Genomic DNA, 15,749 nt, shown 5'->3' with positions numbered 1-15,749 from the left:
GTGATTTATAACACGCAATGAGGAAGGAGGAAGACCAGGGATAACTAGGGTCCCCAGGCGGTCCATGGGAAAACGCTAGCAACACTGGGCTTGCGCGCGCGCGCGTTAATCGCACATGTTGTGTCTGTTGTGTTTATTGTTCTACTTGTCATAAGTGCTTGTAACTGTGAATAAAAACGGCTGGTGCTGTTTCTTGCACTGACTGTAGTGCTTACCGTTCGGTTAAGCCTTCCAGGAAGAGTCGTCGTAATGGCAGAGCTGTTGCCGAATGCTGACATCTCTGGTGAGACGTCGCCGCGATGCGCGCTCGCGCGCGACCCAAACGCGCGCCAGTGATATGAACGGAAACTTGTGCGCTCCGCGTTATACCGTATGCGTGCTTTAGGATTCTTTCAATTCAGCGGGCAGGATCAAAACAAAGCGCTGAACTTATGGCCTTTACTAAGGCGCATCTTTCTGTGGTGCTTGTTAAAGAGAGCTGTACTTCCCATGAGCGCGAAGAGTTGAGTGCTGCGAGATTGAGCTCCTCTTTCTGAAACGTGGTGCAAGCAGGATTGTCTGGCGAGAAGTGCGCGAGACGATATGGACGTGCTGATTTCTACTTTGATTGGTGCTTCGAATCACGTTAAATTGCCTCCATAATAGACCCGTTTCTTCGTCTTATGTTTTATAGCGTTGTACTTCTTCCTGAATAATTTGTGCCACGAATAAGAATGTTCGTACATACTTTTATACGTTCGTCGTACAATGAACCATTTTGTGATGAAGCAGAATGTTAGACTCGCCTCCGCGTACTTTCGCTATAATTGTATGCAAAAGAGCGACGTCCTTTAGAAAAACAAAACAAAAAAAGAATGGGCAGTCTACTGCTTTCAGTTTAGGTCGCAATATACAGTGTGCTTGAGAAATGTGTACACGGCTTTTCTTTATAAAAGAAATAGTGTAATATAGCTGCTGCATGATTCTCTGCTTATTTTATTGAAATTTTTGTGTCATACAAATGTTCCCTATAATTGTTTTTTTTTCTGCCTGTGCAGAGGTGGAAAAGGACCCTGGTTTCCTTGGATTCCTTAGATCCTTACCAGAGGTATCCAATCTACAGTGTTATCAAACTACTTCTTTTAGGCCTTTTTCACAAAGGGCAGTTCATCGGGTCTTGGAAGAGGCGCTGTTGAAATGTAATGCTCAAGTCCATGAGCTTGCACAGCTGAGCTTACTGCACAACAATGTACAACCCTTGCTCAAAACATAGATTGAGCCTAAGGGGTTCACTTCTTAGCACTGTAGTATGGCCCCTGTTAATTCGTGGAAGTTCCATCTTTTGTATGGATGGGGATGGGAGTTTGTGCCACCTTCAAGAGATTTGGAATGCTGGTAATGCGTAAAAACACTTTATGCTTTATATACTTGTTGCAGAAACTGCACACTCAGAAATACCAAAAGCACCAACGAGTGTTCGAAGCTAGTCTTTCACTTTTTCCCTAACTGCGTGTCGTGTAAATGACAGGGTCAGGAGTACAGGTATTCCCGACTTTTCAGCATCCTCTCACATGGCTCCGTTGTTTTTCAAGTGCCTTCTTTTTTGTTACATTTTTACACGTGCCTTTCTTTTTTTGTTGCATGATGGCTATTAAGGTTGCCCATGAGATTTTGTGTGAAGTTCTTATGTAGATTCGTGATGAACCTTTTGGCTGGTGCTAGTCCATTGTGTTTTAGGGAAATCCCCCAAGGTGGAGCAAATTTCTAATAAGGGAGCAATTACTCGATAACATCCACCCAAGCGCAGCTATGCAGCTACGAAGGAAGCTGTACAGTTTTCACAGAAGGTTTGCAGTTCGGAAAAGAATCGTCCTGGTCTAGGGTTCGAACCTAGAACCACCGCCTCACCGGAACAGTCGCTCTACCATTTGAGCTAACCAAGAAGTTTTGCCGGGAATATTTTTTTTCTGGGAAAGGCTACCTGCAAGCTACCACCACTTGGTAGTCGTGAGTAATGGAAAGATTGCCATAAAAGTTGTCTTCTCAGTACTTGCAAGTATACCTCTGGTTTAAAATATTTGTTTATTAACTGACAGCCTATAAAACTTATATAAAAGATGCAGGGCATGGAACAGGCAGTCCTACAGCCTTGGGAGTGGATGGGAATGGAAACTGTGTCACTTAATGTAAGAAAAAAAAAACATGTACCGTAAAATTCCGAGCAAGCGCCCCCTCTCCAGCAAGTCGAAATCACTGGCAAAGTACGGGGGGGGCGCTATCCCGGAACAGCGCCAAAATTCAAGATGGCGGCGACATTTTTTCGCCAGAAAAAAAAAAACGCAGGTTTAAAATTTTATTTAGCTCCAGCAACATGAACTTTATTGAGCGAAAGATTGCTAGGTCAGTTACTCTCGAAACCATCAAAAGAATCCTCCGAGTCAGTCGCAAAAAAAAGTTCACAACATTCCGCTCAAAGCGCACCCCGTTTTCCCGATGGCATTGTACGACAACTTTCTTCGCCACTGAGTACGAATGCATTGGCATCGCGAACTTCACAACGCCAAAGCAAGATGACAAATGGCGCGTGCGAACGACAGAAGTATTCTAGGCACTGTAACATGGGAACGAGCATGGGAATCTAGGCACTATAATGGGAACGAGCATGCGAATGAAAAGCAGGATTGGATTGGACTGGATTCTTGGACTGGAGGGGGTAGACCAGTGTTGCTTGGGTGCGGTGCGTGATAACGGCCGGGGGAGGGGGCGCTTTCCCGGAACGGCGCGGAAATGTGAAATTGACAGTGATTTTAGGGGGGGCCCTTGCATGGGTGGGGGCGCTTGTTCGGAATTTTACGGTATATGCTAGTAGAAAAGATATTGAAACAGAAATCATCAAGTGCATGTCAAGCAGAATGTAGTTGGCAGAAAAATAGGCATAGGCAGCCAATATGGATGCATCCTAATGCAGGGCCATTGGCTGCTCTGAGAGCTCAGTAGTGCACATCAGGTCGGAAAAACAAAAACGGTATTGCGAAAATTGCATTACATGGAAAAGTTTACCCGGTGGGCAGTTACTGATGTCACTGCTGTGCAGTGTTGCTGTGAAAGGCATCCCACAAGCGCTACTTGCAGTGATCTGTTTGGGGAGTTTTTCCTTCTTTTCAGGGAATTTGAAGAGTACGATTTGGTGAATATTTACAGTTTCAGGAAATTTTAAGAACCAGAATTGACTTACTTTTTCCAAATTGTTGGAGGTTCCAAGCTGCTTCAGGGGAAAAGGGTTTCAAGTAGAGATTCCTTGTTCTGATTGAGGGAATTTTTAGTGATGGCATCACTGGCCGCTTGCAACACCGGCAGTTGCCAGGGCAAAGTTCAATGCCTCTCTGCATGCTCTGTTGGCGTAAAGCTGAGCAGCTAGTGATACTGGCTTGCATTGTTTTCGGTGACGGGTGAGAACTAACAGTAGTGAAGATTTTTTGCTGTGTGAGCATGGAGTTTTTTGGAATGCAACTTGCAGGTCTTAACTTTTTTTTTTTTTTTCTGTGTAGCTTGTTCTTGGTCTTTCAACATTTCCCCCCAAAAAGTGTAGGGTGTCATATTCACCCTCAGTATTTATCGGGTGAAAAAAAGAAAAAGAAACAGTGTCAGTAGAAATGTATACCTTATGGCCTTCACTGTTTCTCCATGTCACGGTTTAAATGTGCACATCCATGTTTTTTTTTTTTCAGAAACCTGCAACAACATTCCGCTTCTTTGACAGAAATGTGAGTTCCTGTATATTGCCAAGTGCTGTACATAGTCTTGCCACATAGCGTAAACACGTTAATTTTCGGCAGTGCAAAATTTCATAAGCGCAACATTTTGCAACACAGGCATGGCAGAACCTTATCCCTGAAGCCTGCAAGCTTTCTGACACTGTAGAGACGGGTACATCACTCATGCTACGTGGTACCCCATTCTCGTAGAACAGAAATTAGCAGAATTCTACTGTGGATAAAAAGAAAGCATTCTGGCTTTCACTACCGCCTCATGAGTAACGAAAAAAGACATACCCAGAAACGACGGCACAATCTCTCTGGAGAGAGAACTCTTGTCTGCGGGCTTTAGTTCCCTAATAGGAAATAGTCCGTTGCTATCAAATAGATTTTTCTAATTATAAGTTGACATTTCGCCGAAATTATTTGCAGGACCTATTTTTCACGAGCTGCATGTAATTCGCAAAGATTCGCTGCTCACGAAAATTTAAGTCGCTTACAGCACTCTGTGCTAGAGTGCAAGGTGAGGAAGGCAGACTTGCAAAGGCTGCTCATATACTTTTTGTTGTTTTTTTTTGTTTCCTGTGTGTGTACTGAATTTTTCATCTGGCTGCAATATGTAAGCAACTTCTCTTGAACGACAGATTTACTCTAATGATTTCACCTTTGTTTGTTTTCCACAGGCATCTGTCAAGAGGGGAAATCTTGTGTATAGTTTAGGCTGTAGACACGAGCTGTGCTGGCAGCCAGTCTGAGAAATCTCACATTCCAATGTTCTGGTTCTCACTCTGCACAAACAGTCATTTAGTCATGCTGAAAGTAATCCTAGCTGGCACTGCTACTTGTTTCAAACTAGGCAAAGCCAGTTTAACAAACGCCCCCTAGTCAAAGGCAGTATCCCCTTCACAAGCGCCTTCAAGATGCTTGTAGCTCGGTATCGGTCTCTTTAGGCCTCCATCTTGTTTAAAAGGGCCCACTCAATCAGATGCTGCAGAATTTTATGACTTTTTTGTAGCTGTGTAAATTTGCTGACTGTGCAGCATAGTTTTCAGGCATCCTTAGCTTTTCGTGGACAGAGGTGCAGTACACTGGATAGTAACATCGGAGCATGAAATTAATTTACAGATTGGGGTCTTCTTTCTGTTCTCAATTTAATGCATGCCTTTAAAACTGATGTTTTAAAACCTGAGGTTTTCCCCTCCCTTGTTCATTTTGTGATCGCCAAGGACCATCTACCACACCCTCTCTCTACCATTTAAAACTTGGAGCCATTCTTGAAAAATGGCCTTCTCGAAAACCATATCACGGTAAACTTGCCAGCTTGTTCCAGTAGTGGTTGTGCCGCACCGCTTGATAAAGGTTGTCACAAGAGTTGGATAAAGATGACAAAAGAAGTCCAACGGGAGGTGCGCAATAGGACCAGCTCGTGGTGGGGTGAATGGCGGCCATACCTTGCAATAAACGAGCATTGGCTCTGCATGCCTTTGGAGCCTTTCTCTACACTATCTTCTCCCTCTCACTCCATGGGAACACCCACTTCAAAACCTGCTGTGATCTCATGACCGACCACGTGGGCTGATTGTCGAGAGCGCCTACTCGTCAGCTTAACTGAACTACTTACTCCTCAACTTAATTATTGGCGTAGAAGGTGTAAAAAAAAGTAAAGAAGGTCATAGTGCTACTTAATTTTTCATGGAGAATGCAGTTCCTTTGGGTGGATGGGGTGGGTGGATGCCTACTGCACGCTAAAAGTTGAGGTTTCACTCGGTGTGGGTGCTGTGTCAGGAAAGAAATGTGGTCGCTGATGGTATCAGTAGCTGTGAAGGTGTAGGTGGAAAGTGTTCTGAGGGGAGAACAAAAGCTAGCGCACTGTACGAAAGGATGAAGGGGGAGGAGAAAGGGAGAGAGGAAACAAGGTGTGTAGAGATAAGAGGGCTCTCGCATGACCTCAGCCATGTATTGGTGGAATCAGTACAGTATTTTTTTTTTTTTTTTTTGGTATTAAGGCGAAAGCCTTTAATGGCTCATACTGTCGACCGCAAGTAGAGGGTGTCACACCTTTAGCAGCGTTCAACTCGTGTTAACTTGGGAACTAAAAAAGATAGGAGAAAACAAATGGTTGCTTCAGATAGAGGAGGAAAAAATGAGCCTAGAAGCCACGTTTGATGACTGTAGATTAATTAGTTAATTAATTATAGTCAAAAATGTCAAAATTGCGTCAAAATAACGCCGACGTCGATATAGCCACGGGAACGGTGTGACGTCACATCCACCGGAAGTCGTCACGGCATAGTGAAAATTGTCACAGAATGGTCGGAAAAACGCCGGATTTGTGTCAAATTAGATGGGAAAATGTGTAATTAAGCGTAGTTAGCTCTTAACATCCCCGAAAGATGTATAATTTGGGTATCGATATAGCCACGGGAATGGTGTGACGTCACATCCACCGGAAGTCGTCACGGCATAGTGTCCTCGGCTTTCGCCTCTCAACACTTTAGTTGCCAAAGTGTCCTCTCAATTTTTATTACTGCCATCATTTGCTGATTTAATAATACACGCTGCAGCTTTTGTGTACTGAGAAAAATGTCGTTGAAAAGCAGGAAGTGGAAGCACAGTAAGCTGTGTCTTTGCATCTGTGGATGGCATCGTACTGTACATTCTATTAGGTTAAACATCAGACAGCTTGTACTTAACTAACTTTTACTTGGTGAGTGTAAGCCTCAGTTATGCTTTTCAATCTGTGCTGAGGAAAGACAGACAGAATAGAACTTTAGAATGAGCCTTGTGCTGTTCTTAATTTTGAAGCTTAAATGCTGTTTGCAGTGGTTGCAAATAATTAGCTCTGTAGTGTGTTGAACGGTCCAAAGTGTTTAAATTGATGTGAATGGAGTAGACTTGGCTCTGGCCTGGTGGGCCTCCAAATTTTACACACAAAAAAAAAAGCAGAGTACATGCATCTCAGGTGACGTTTTTATATATGCAGTGTTTTCTCTGATGCAGTTGCTTGAAAGAAAAATAGACAGTAGTTAACCATTTGCTTTAGTCTGAACATGCTCTTGTGGGCCTGTGTTCTAGGAGTACTACACAGTACACGGAGCAGATGCCGAGTATGTCTGCCGGGAGGTGTACCGCAGCATGTCAGCACTCAAGTACCTCGGTTCAGGTAGGCTGTGGCACAAGCTTAACATGCTTGGTAGGTAGACGCTGGTAATTTATTAGTAGACAGCACCAGGAAGTAATGGGTGAGTTGGGGTGATGCAGAGTAAGGGGGGATTTGATTATAAATGTCTCCGTGCTTGCCGAGGAGCTCATTGAAGCATGTCTCTTTGTTTGCATTTGTTGTGCTAGCGAACAGCGCCAATGGCCAATTTATTGTGCCCCTTTTGCATGGATCACTGTGTCAGTGACCTTACTGTAATTGCAGTGTGCTGAAATCACAAGTCTGCCTTGCTAGACGAGACCATGAGCGCTTCGGGCAGGATGCTAATGGTTGGCAGGCCTGTTTATTAAGGCGAAAGCCTTTTGTGCCTCATCGTTGTCGACAGAAGGTTGTCAGCAGAGGTTTCACGCTTTTTGGTTGGTCAAAATGGTTATGACGTCAGAGTGCGCAGATTCGAAGTAATGAGGTCACCCACGGATGCCCGACGCCCCCTTTTGGAGCACCTGACAACTAATAAAATAGTTGTCCACTCCGACAGGGGGCGTAAGGCGTCTGTGGGTGACCACATTACACACCTCATTACTGCGAACAGAGCCATGGATACAACCGAACTCATTGAAGCAGAGAGAGAGAGAGTCGCGCTAAAGAAGCAGCCAAAGTGTGTAGTTGTAGTGTGTAGTTAAAGTGTGTAGTCAAATAAAGCACTGGTACAGCACAAATAGTCTTACAGTCAATGCCGAACAGTGCGCCAGGAATGGCTTTCGCCTTGCAGCACTTTAGAGAGCCTAAGTGCCCCCTGAATTTTTTGTGATGTACACTTAAATTGTTTGGTAAGGTGTGTCCATATTCTAACTTCTAAGCCACATCTTACGTTAGTTTGCATTTTAATGTGAGAGAAAATTTCCGTAGCTAGTTGTGTACTGGCTTGCTTGGCTGTTAAAATGGCGCTAAAGGATACCCCAACTTCGTCAGCAAATGTGACTTGATTGTGTTTTTGCTTCCCATACTATGGGTATACTGGATGGCTTTATGTACAGGTGAGGCTGTGTGTATGCCGCAGGTGATGCGAAGGTGGCGTCCGTGTGTGTGAGCCAGCGCAGCTATGAGAGCCTGCTGTCTGAGTTGCTGCTCATCAAGCGGTACCGGGTGGAAGTGTACCAGAACAAGGCTGCACGTCCCTCCAGTTCCTGGGCACTGGTCACACAGGTGCGTGTTTTCCTGTACGGGGATCCAGCTCTGCCTTAGCGGTCTACGGACTGCTAGTCTGAGCCTTGGTCACAGTAGCCACTCATCATTGAAGTAATTGTAAATTGAAATTGATTGATTAATTCCTGATACAAGTGAGAGGAGGCAGGGACTAAAGGCTACATGAAAGCCTGACAGATGTCCCTACCCCCCCTACACAGATTCAGCACTGCGTAATCTCAAAACATAAACATGTATGAGTAACAGCTTGTAATTACAAACACTATTAGAGGTTTAACGTCCCGAAGCAGCACGTGGGTTATGAGGGACACCACAGTGGAGGGCTGTGGATTGATTTAGACCAGCTGGGTTCTTTAACTTGCACCGACATTGCGAACCGCACGAGCGTTTTTGTATTTTGCCTCCATTGAAAGATGGCTGCTATGGTTGGCATTGAACCCGCAATCTTGGGATCAACAGCCGAACGCCAAAGCCATTGAGCCACCACAGTGTGGGCAACACATCAGTCTGACTGAAGGTACACCTGTTAAGTGAGGCATATTGTTATCAGTGTCACCTCTTTTTTTATTTCTTGCAAAGTATTTTTGGATTATTTATGGAATCCAAACTGCGCCAGTCGAATGTGTATATTAATTAATGAAATTAATTACTTGTCGTGGTGACTCAGTGGTTTGGTGTTGGTGTGCACGTGTTTACAGGTTTGATTCCTGGCCACAGTAGCTATGCTTCCATGGAGGCAAATTGCAGAATGCCTGCATACTCGAATTATGGCGAATTGCTAAGAATCTTAGGTAGTTGAAACAATCCGAGGAGGACTTTCGCTAAGTCTTCCTCATAAACCGGGTGTCATTTTCTTCTCATGAAACTACATCATTTTTGCGTCATATATTGACAATGCTTTACACTACAGTCCGGCCCACTTATAACAATACTGGTTATAACAATATATTGGATATAACAATGGTCAGTCACGGCACCATCAGCTTTGCCATGTGTTCTATGGTAAAATAAACTGCTTATAGCAATGCTGTCAAGGCACATTATTGGTTATAACAATTAAATCTGGTAACTGAGTGTCAACCATTATAGAAAAAAAAACAAGGAAATGCTACAACCACACCAGCAAAACCATGCCTACAACACAAAAGCTCGCGCGTGTGGGGCCGACCAGCGGACTGAGCTGGCGCAGCTATGCCACGAAAGCAAAAGAACCCGTGAATGCGTTCCCCTGAGCAAAAGGCCCATGCAGAGAAAAAAGTAGGGAGCATGGTAGGGAGCCTTGGCGTAGCAGTCCAGTATTAACGTTTCTGAGGGGTGCACCGCTCGCAGAAAAAAAAATGCGCAGACGCGTTTTTATTTGTTTTTACGCTCTGAGCTACGGCTGGCATCGGCAGTGCGTACGTTGTCCCATCTTCCGCTGTTCTTCACTAACTTCCCCACGGTCCCAGGAGCAGGCGTCATCGCGTAAGGCAGGCTGCTGCATTGGCTACGCGTGCCATGCGTACCCCTAATCAGGCGGTGCAGTGCACATGCGTGCCGCCAGCACGATATTTCTCTTGTCAGCTGTCACCGCACCCTTAGTTCTGCATGCTTCTTGAATTTCCCGTAAGAATCACTTCCGGAAAGCCGGCTTGATTCCTGTGACATGGAGGTGCGCGAAGCTCCCGGTGGCGCAGTGATGGCGGTGCTTTGGTCATCGGTGAACAGTGAACATTGTTCCGGTTCCCTGAAGTTCGATTTAACGAGCTTTTACAGGCATTAGAATTATCAAACCCCTCTGGGTATTTACTGTCAATAAATGCTCTGAAGTTTGTCATCCTTTCTTTTTTTTTCGGCACAACCCTGTTATAACAATTATTGGTTATAACAATGGTATTTCCATGGCACTTGAATATTATTATAAGTGGGCTTGACTGTATATGTGCAGAGAAGGGGTAAGAGAGTATGTACCATGTGTGGTCTTTTGCATCTGCATTTCATGGGCAGCAGTCATCATTATGCAAATAAAATAGGTCCCCTTTTGTTGCACATGGTAGATGTAACCTCTTTTGTTCCCTAAATATAACCCTGCTGTACATGAATCCATAGGCATGCATTCTGCTGCCATGCCCTCTACTCTTTTTGGTAACGCGAGCGTCTGGTATAAAGTGATAAATATTTCTTAACGTCTTCACTCTCAACTACAAAACTCTACGTCACCTGTACGGAGGAAGAGAAAGTCGCTTACTGCTCCCTTTGAGCTAGCATACGCAGCTTTTCTCTTTTTGCAGCTCAAATTTACTGTTGTATTAGCTTCATGGCCAAAAGGGGCTGAATGTCCATGTCTGAATCAAATAAAAATGTCGCCAAACAACATCCACTGTATGCCATTGAACTGCCATCTGAACTCCACAGAAATCAAACATGAAATTGTGCTGTAGCCACTAGGCATATTTGGCACCCAGTTGCCCTCTTGTGCTGTGTACACTAAGTACTATCTTTCGCTTCTGTTTTTTGAACCCCATTGGGTGCACCAGTTTTTTTATTTTCTTTCATGTTCTCTTGCTTGCTGACTTTTTCCTCTCTTCTCGTGAAGTTACCATAAGAGTAAGATGTTTAAAATATAAGAGGGAATAAACTATACAGGCATCCCCTGGCAACCTGGCACCACTGGAGGACGTCCTTTTCGGATCGGCGGGTGGGGGCCTTTCAGAATCCAAGGGAGTGCTGGCTGTGTGTCTCCACTCCAACCTGCAGGTGAGTGAGCCATTCCCCGTAGCTGTTGTGCACTGCTCTTTACTCGGGCTTCGCACAAAATTTTGTCACGCTTCACTTATTACCTCCCATGAATGCCAGGTATGCCACGTCGTTCGAGTAGGCTTCTCAGAGAAGCAGTTGGACCCTCACTTTCCAAGGGGTCGCACTGCGCGAATTGTGAACTCTTTGTCTAATTGCTTCACAAAGTCAGAGAGCATGAGTCGCACCATGAAATCAAAGTAGAACGCCTCGGGAGTTCCAACCAGTATGACTCATTTATTTGTGGTAAACCTTGCTGTTGCCTGAAAATTTTACATGTTATTGAATGTCCTTTGTGTGGTTGAAAACTTCACATGTTATTGAATGTCTTTTGTTTGGTTTATATGTACACTCTAGAACTTAGCATGTAAATATAGGTAAAACAGTGCTAGACACGAGACGAAGGAAGAACAACACAGTCTTCGTCCCGTGTCTAGCGCTGTTTTACTTATATATGATGTACCAACTTGCCCAAGTCTCCGCCTTAACACAGTTAGCATGTAAACTGCTCCATGCAAATGGATGGGCGTTTGTTAAACTTTCATGGTTGTGTTCGCATTTAAGTAAGACTAGTTGGTTTCAAGTACCGTATTTACTCGCATAATAGGCGCACTTTTTTTCCAGAAAATCCGGCTCAAAGTTCGGGGTGCGCCTATTACGCGGGGTAAAATTTCTGGAAATTTTTCGACTCGCAAAATTGAACACACCGCGTAAACGCACTCGTGTACGGGCCGCACCCCGTTTTCGCGAAGAAAATGTTAAAAAAAAAAAAGGGTCCGTGTAAGGGCCGCACCGAAACTTTAGGAATGCACGCGCCGAGGCCTCCGCGATCGGCTCCGGCTGCGCGCAACAGGCCACACACGCGGAGGCCACACACGCGCACAGGAGCTTTCAGACGCCGCCCACGGAGGGCACCCAAGGCCAAGCTCATCATCACCATCATTTTCCTCCGCCGCGAGCTTTCGCTATCTATATCGCCATCAGCATCTCCAGCTCTTTTTTTGTTGTTGTTGTTGCTGTCAAGCGCTGGGATTTGCGGTAGCGCGATAGTTATCGTGGTTTATGGCTTTGCCGCGGAGCGTTGATGTTTTAGCTCGACGGGCAAGCACCACACGGCTGGGAGTTTGCTCTCGAACACGGCAAGCGTGCGGCAGGTCGGAAAATACGACGTGGCCGAGAAGTGCAGCAGTTGCGACTGCGGCGTCCCTAAATTTTCGTACGCGACTCCAAGCGTCGAGGTTTTCGCGGGCCTAAGTCGGGAACGTTTCCGGCTGGAGATGAAGCTTTCCAAACCGACGTTTAAAGTGAGCACCCCTGAAAACTGTGTGCGGCTGTTCTACGCGATGTCGTTGTACGTGCTGTGGGTCCGCAGCAGCTGCGACGGCAGCAGCACTAGTAGGGACTAGTAGTCAGTTCAGCAAAAACTTTGTTAAAATAAAGATTGGGAAGCGGGGGGTGGCGAGGCGCGAGGCGTCGGCTTGCAATCGTGTAAATACAGTATTGATCACAGTGCCAAGTTCGGGGTGCGCCTATTATGCGCGGAAATAAAAAAATCTGATTTTTCGCGCCCTAACTAGGGGTGCGCCTATTATGCGAGTGCGCCTATTACGCGAGTAAATACGGTAGTTTTTGTGGGGGCCGGCAAGTCTACGGAGCTGTGAGTGGCCGTTGGTTTTGTTCCACAATCTGAGATAGGCAGCCTGAAATGTAAGCACTCTGCTGAGCAAGGAACTGGGTAGGAATGTCACGAACTCACGATCTCAAAGAGAGTAGAGGCGAAGTATCCCTTTGCACCTTAGCGACGCTGCCCCTTTAAATGGGAGCTGAGGACACATTAGGTAAGGCCAGTCAGCCAGTGTGGTGGGCACTTGTGTCAATGTTGTGAGGCTTAAAATTTCAAGCCACTAAATATCTATTGAGCAGTAATGCAACGACCTGGCGTCACAAGAAACACACTGCACCAGCAAGTCAATGTGAAATTTGAGCAAAGCATTCTGTCTCCGACGAGAAATCGGAATTAGAGAATGATCACAACAACAACATGACTACAAGTAGTTATAAACTGTCTATGACTAATAAAGGAGGCTGCTGAACAAGTACAAACACTGGCTCGCATTTTTCAAGAAAACTGGAGTAAGTTCGAAGTTTATCTCACAGCTGCCGTGAAGTATTATGTGGCAATCCAGTCAGTTGATGCAGGCGAAATGGCTTGGCAATGTGTGCCTGCCTATGCCTCAAGTCATGCCCTACTAGGGAGCTAGGTAACCAGTTGATGCATTCTGCAACACAGCTGTGTTAGCTGCACATTCTTTACAAACTCATTCATGCCTCATGAACCATCTCTCAGAAAGCAGCGATTAAGCTTAGTCGGCAAATGGCAGTGAAGATTGTGTTCGTCAATGTTTGTTGTCACTCACCTACATTGGTGACGGACATTACTGGCAAAGATCGAGAAAGGTGTGTAAACGTGTTCTGCAGATTTTGAAACCAGCTGTACTGGAAATCCAGCTACTGGCAGGGATAAGAACCACTATGGGTTTGCCTGTGATTCTGCTGTAGTTAATCTTGGGTGTTGGAATTTATTCTGTGTGGAAATGGCAACAGAAAGAGGAATGTTTTCTTATGCTGTCCATCATTGTTAGGACCTCTGGTTCCCTGGGAAATGCTGGGTCTCAGTCATCATTTTCATGCTCTATCAATTCATACGTGCATTTGTACCAATGCTCACAGAAGTCTTCAGAACACTAAAACAGTGAAAAAACCTAATTTCCTGTCTGCACTAGCATGCATCCACAAACTGAAAGGCGTGCTTTGCATTTACCTGCATAGTAATGCATCCACAGTACTTGGCCATGCCTCCTGGCAGTACGGAATTCAGCTCTTTTGTGGTGTCTATATTCCGAAAGCTTCTGTGGTCATCTCTAACAACTATCTAAACTTTTTCTAAACTATCTACCGTATTTACTCGCATAATAGGCGCACTTTTTTTCCAGAAAATCCGGCTCAAAGTTCGGGGTGCGCCTATTACGCGGGGTAAAATTTCCGGAAATTTTTCGACTCGCAAAATTGAACACACCGCATAAACGCACTCATGTACGGGCCGCACCCCGTTTTCCCGAAGAAAATATTTTAAAAAAAAACGTAAGGGCCGCACCGAAACTTTCCACGACCCACGCGGGAATAGCCTTTGAAATGCACGCGTCGAGGCCTCCGTGATCAGCTCCGGCTGCGCGCAAAGGAGCTTCCAGACGCCGCCCACGAAGGGTGCCCAAGGTCAAGCTTATCATCATCATCAATGTTTTCTTCCGCCGCGAGCGTTCACTATCTATATCGCCATCAGCATCACCAGCTCCAGGTTTTTTTTTTTTTTTTGCTATCAAGTGCCGGGATCTGCGGTAGCGCGTAGTTCATCGTGGTTTGTGGCTTTGCCGCCGAGCGTTGCTGTTTTAGCTCGATGGGCAAGCACCTTAATAGCTACACGGCTGGGAGTTTGCTCTCGAACACGGCAAGCGTGTGGCAGGTCGGAAACTCGACGTGGCCGAGAAGTGCGGCAGTTGCGTCTGTGGCGTGCCTAAATTTTCGTACGTGACTCCAGGCGCCGAGGTTTTCGCGGGCCTAAGACGGGAACGTTTCCGGCTGGAGATGAAACTTTCCAAACAGACGTTTAAAGTGAGCATCCCTGAAAACTGAGTGCGGCTGTTCTATGCGATGTTGTTGTACGTGCTGTGGGTCCGCAGCAGCTGCGGCGGCAGCAGCACTAGTGTGGACCAGTAGTCAGTTCAGCAAAAACTTTGTTAAAATAAAGATTGGGGGTGGGGGGCGGCGAGGTGTCGGCTTGCAATCGTGTAAATACAGTATTGATCACAGTGCCAAGTTCGGGGTGCGCCTATTATGCGCGGAAATAAAAAAATCTGACTTTTCGCGACCAAACTAGGGGTGCGCCTATTATGCGAGTGCGCCTATTATGCGAGTAAATACGGTAATTCTTTTTGATTGATTGCAGTAGTAGTGGTGGCTCTACAATCTTGGCCATGGTTGAATATTTTTCACTTGCTTTTGTCCTTTCACTTTCATTTTGAATAACTTGAAAACCCACTGAATTTGAATATTTTTCGTGGTTGTCTGGCTGAGTTTGAATTAATGAAATTCTGCTGTTTCTAGAGCATGCGTTTTTGTATGCAGGTGAGAATTCTTGTCATGAATAGCACTGTTGATTCTTAAATTTTCGTAGCAGTATGTAACACGGCTTTCTGAGGATGACCATTGTTGATGTGGCATGTGCGTTCTCTCCCATTGTGCGGCACAGACCTTGGGTGTTGCCTACGGAGACTCAGTTTTGCAGCAGCTGACAGTGGCCGAGTTTGTCAACGATGAGCACTTCTCAAACCTCAGCGTGAGTCAATGCACCTGTATTTTGTGGGCATGCAAATGCATGAATAGGCATTGGTCTAGCTCAGTTGGACGGCTCACTCAGGGTGTGGCTTTCGCATGCTTAATTCTTTCATCTGCAGCTTGTGGTATCTGCCTTGATACGTAGTATCTGCACGGTGGAACCTAAACCACCACTTAGTCGATTCTGCTGTCACATTGCCAGGGCAGTCTCGTGACTTTGTTAGGAATTCCTTGAGTGAAAAGAAATTTATTTATTTATTTTTTTGTTTATTCAAATACATGGGGGGGGGGGGACAAATCAGAGCACAATTTTCAAAGACAAAAAACCACTTGAGGTGGTTAATACGGCAAGTTGAGAAAGGACATAACAACATAAAAACTTTCAAAAAATGCTCAAAGAACAAAGATAGAGAACGTACTGGTGTGCAAGTAAGTGATGTAAAAAGCAAATCTGGTTACTGAATGCGCTGGGATTCCTGATA

General features: G+C 45.3%; 1 protein-coding gene across 1 annotated transcript in view; it reads left to right on the top strand.

Moving 5' to 3' along the window:
- The first annotated feature begins 104 nt into the window (after positions 1 to 104).
- Positions 105 to 15,749, top strand: part of spel1 (DNA mismatch repair protein spel1) — an 82,309-nt gene continuing 66,664 nt past the window's right edge. The window contains exons 1-7 of the mRNA XM_089572229.1: positions 105 to 283; positions 1,038 to 1,087; positions 3,708 to 3,743; positions 6,810 to 6,897; positions 7,955 to 8,100; positions 10,726 to 10,836; positions 15,182 to 15,268. Of these exons, the coding sequence (XP_089428355.1) occupies positions 250 to 283; positions 1,038 to 1,087; positions 3,708 to 3,743; positions 6,810 to 6,897; positions 7,955 to 8,100; positions 10,726 to 10,836; positions 15,182 to 15,268 (552 nt within the window). The 5' untranslated portion in view covers positions 105 to 249. The remainder of the gene's footprint in view (positions 284 to 1,037; positions 1,088 to 3,707; positions 3,744 to 6,809; positions 6,898 to 7,954; positions 8,101 to 10,725; positions 10,837 to 15,181; positions 15,269 to 15,749) is intronic.

This window comes from Amblyomma mixtum, chromosome 2, assembly GCF_055824585.1.
Source record: "Amblyomma mixtum isolate Tamu chromosome 2, ASM5582458v1, whole genome shotgun sequence".
Lineage (NCBI taxonomy): Eukaryota > Metazoa > Arthropoda > Arachnida > Ixodida > Ixodidae > Amblyomma > Amblyomma mixtum.
Note: the sequence above shows the minus strand (reverse complement) of the source record. Positions and strands in the feature narration are given on the sequence as shown.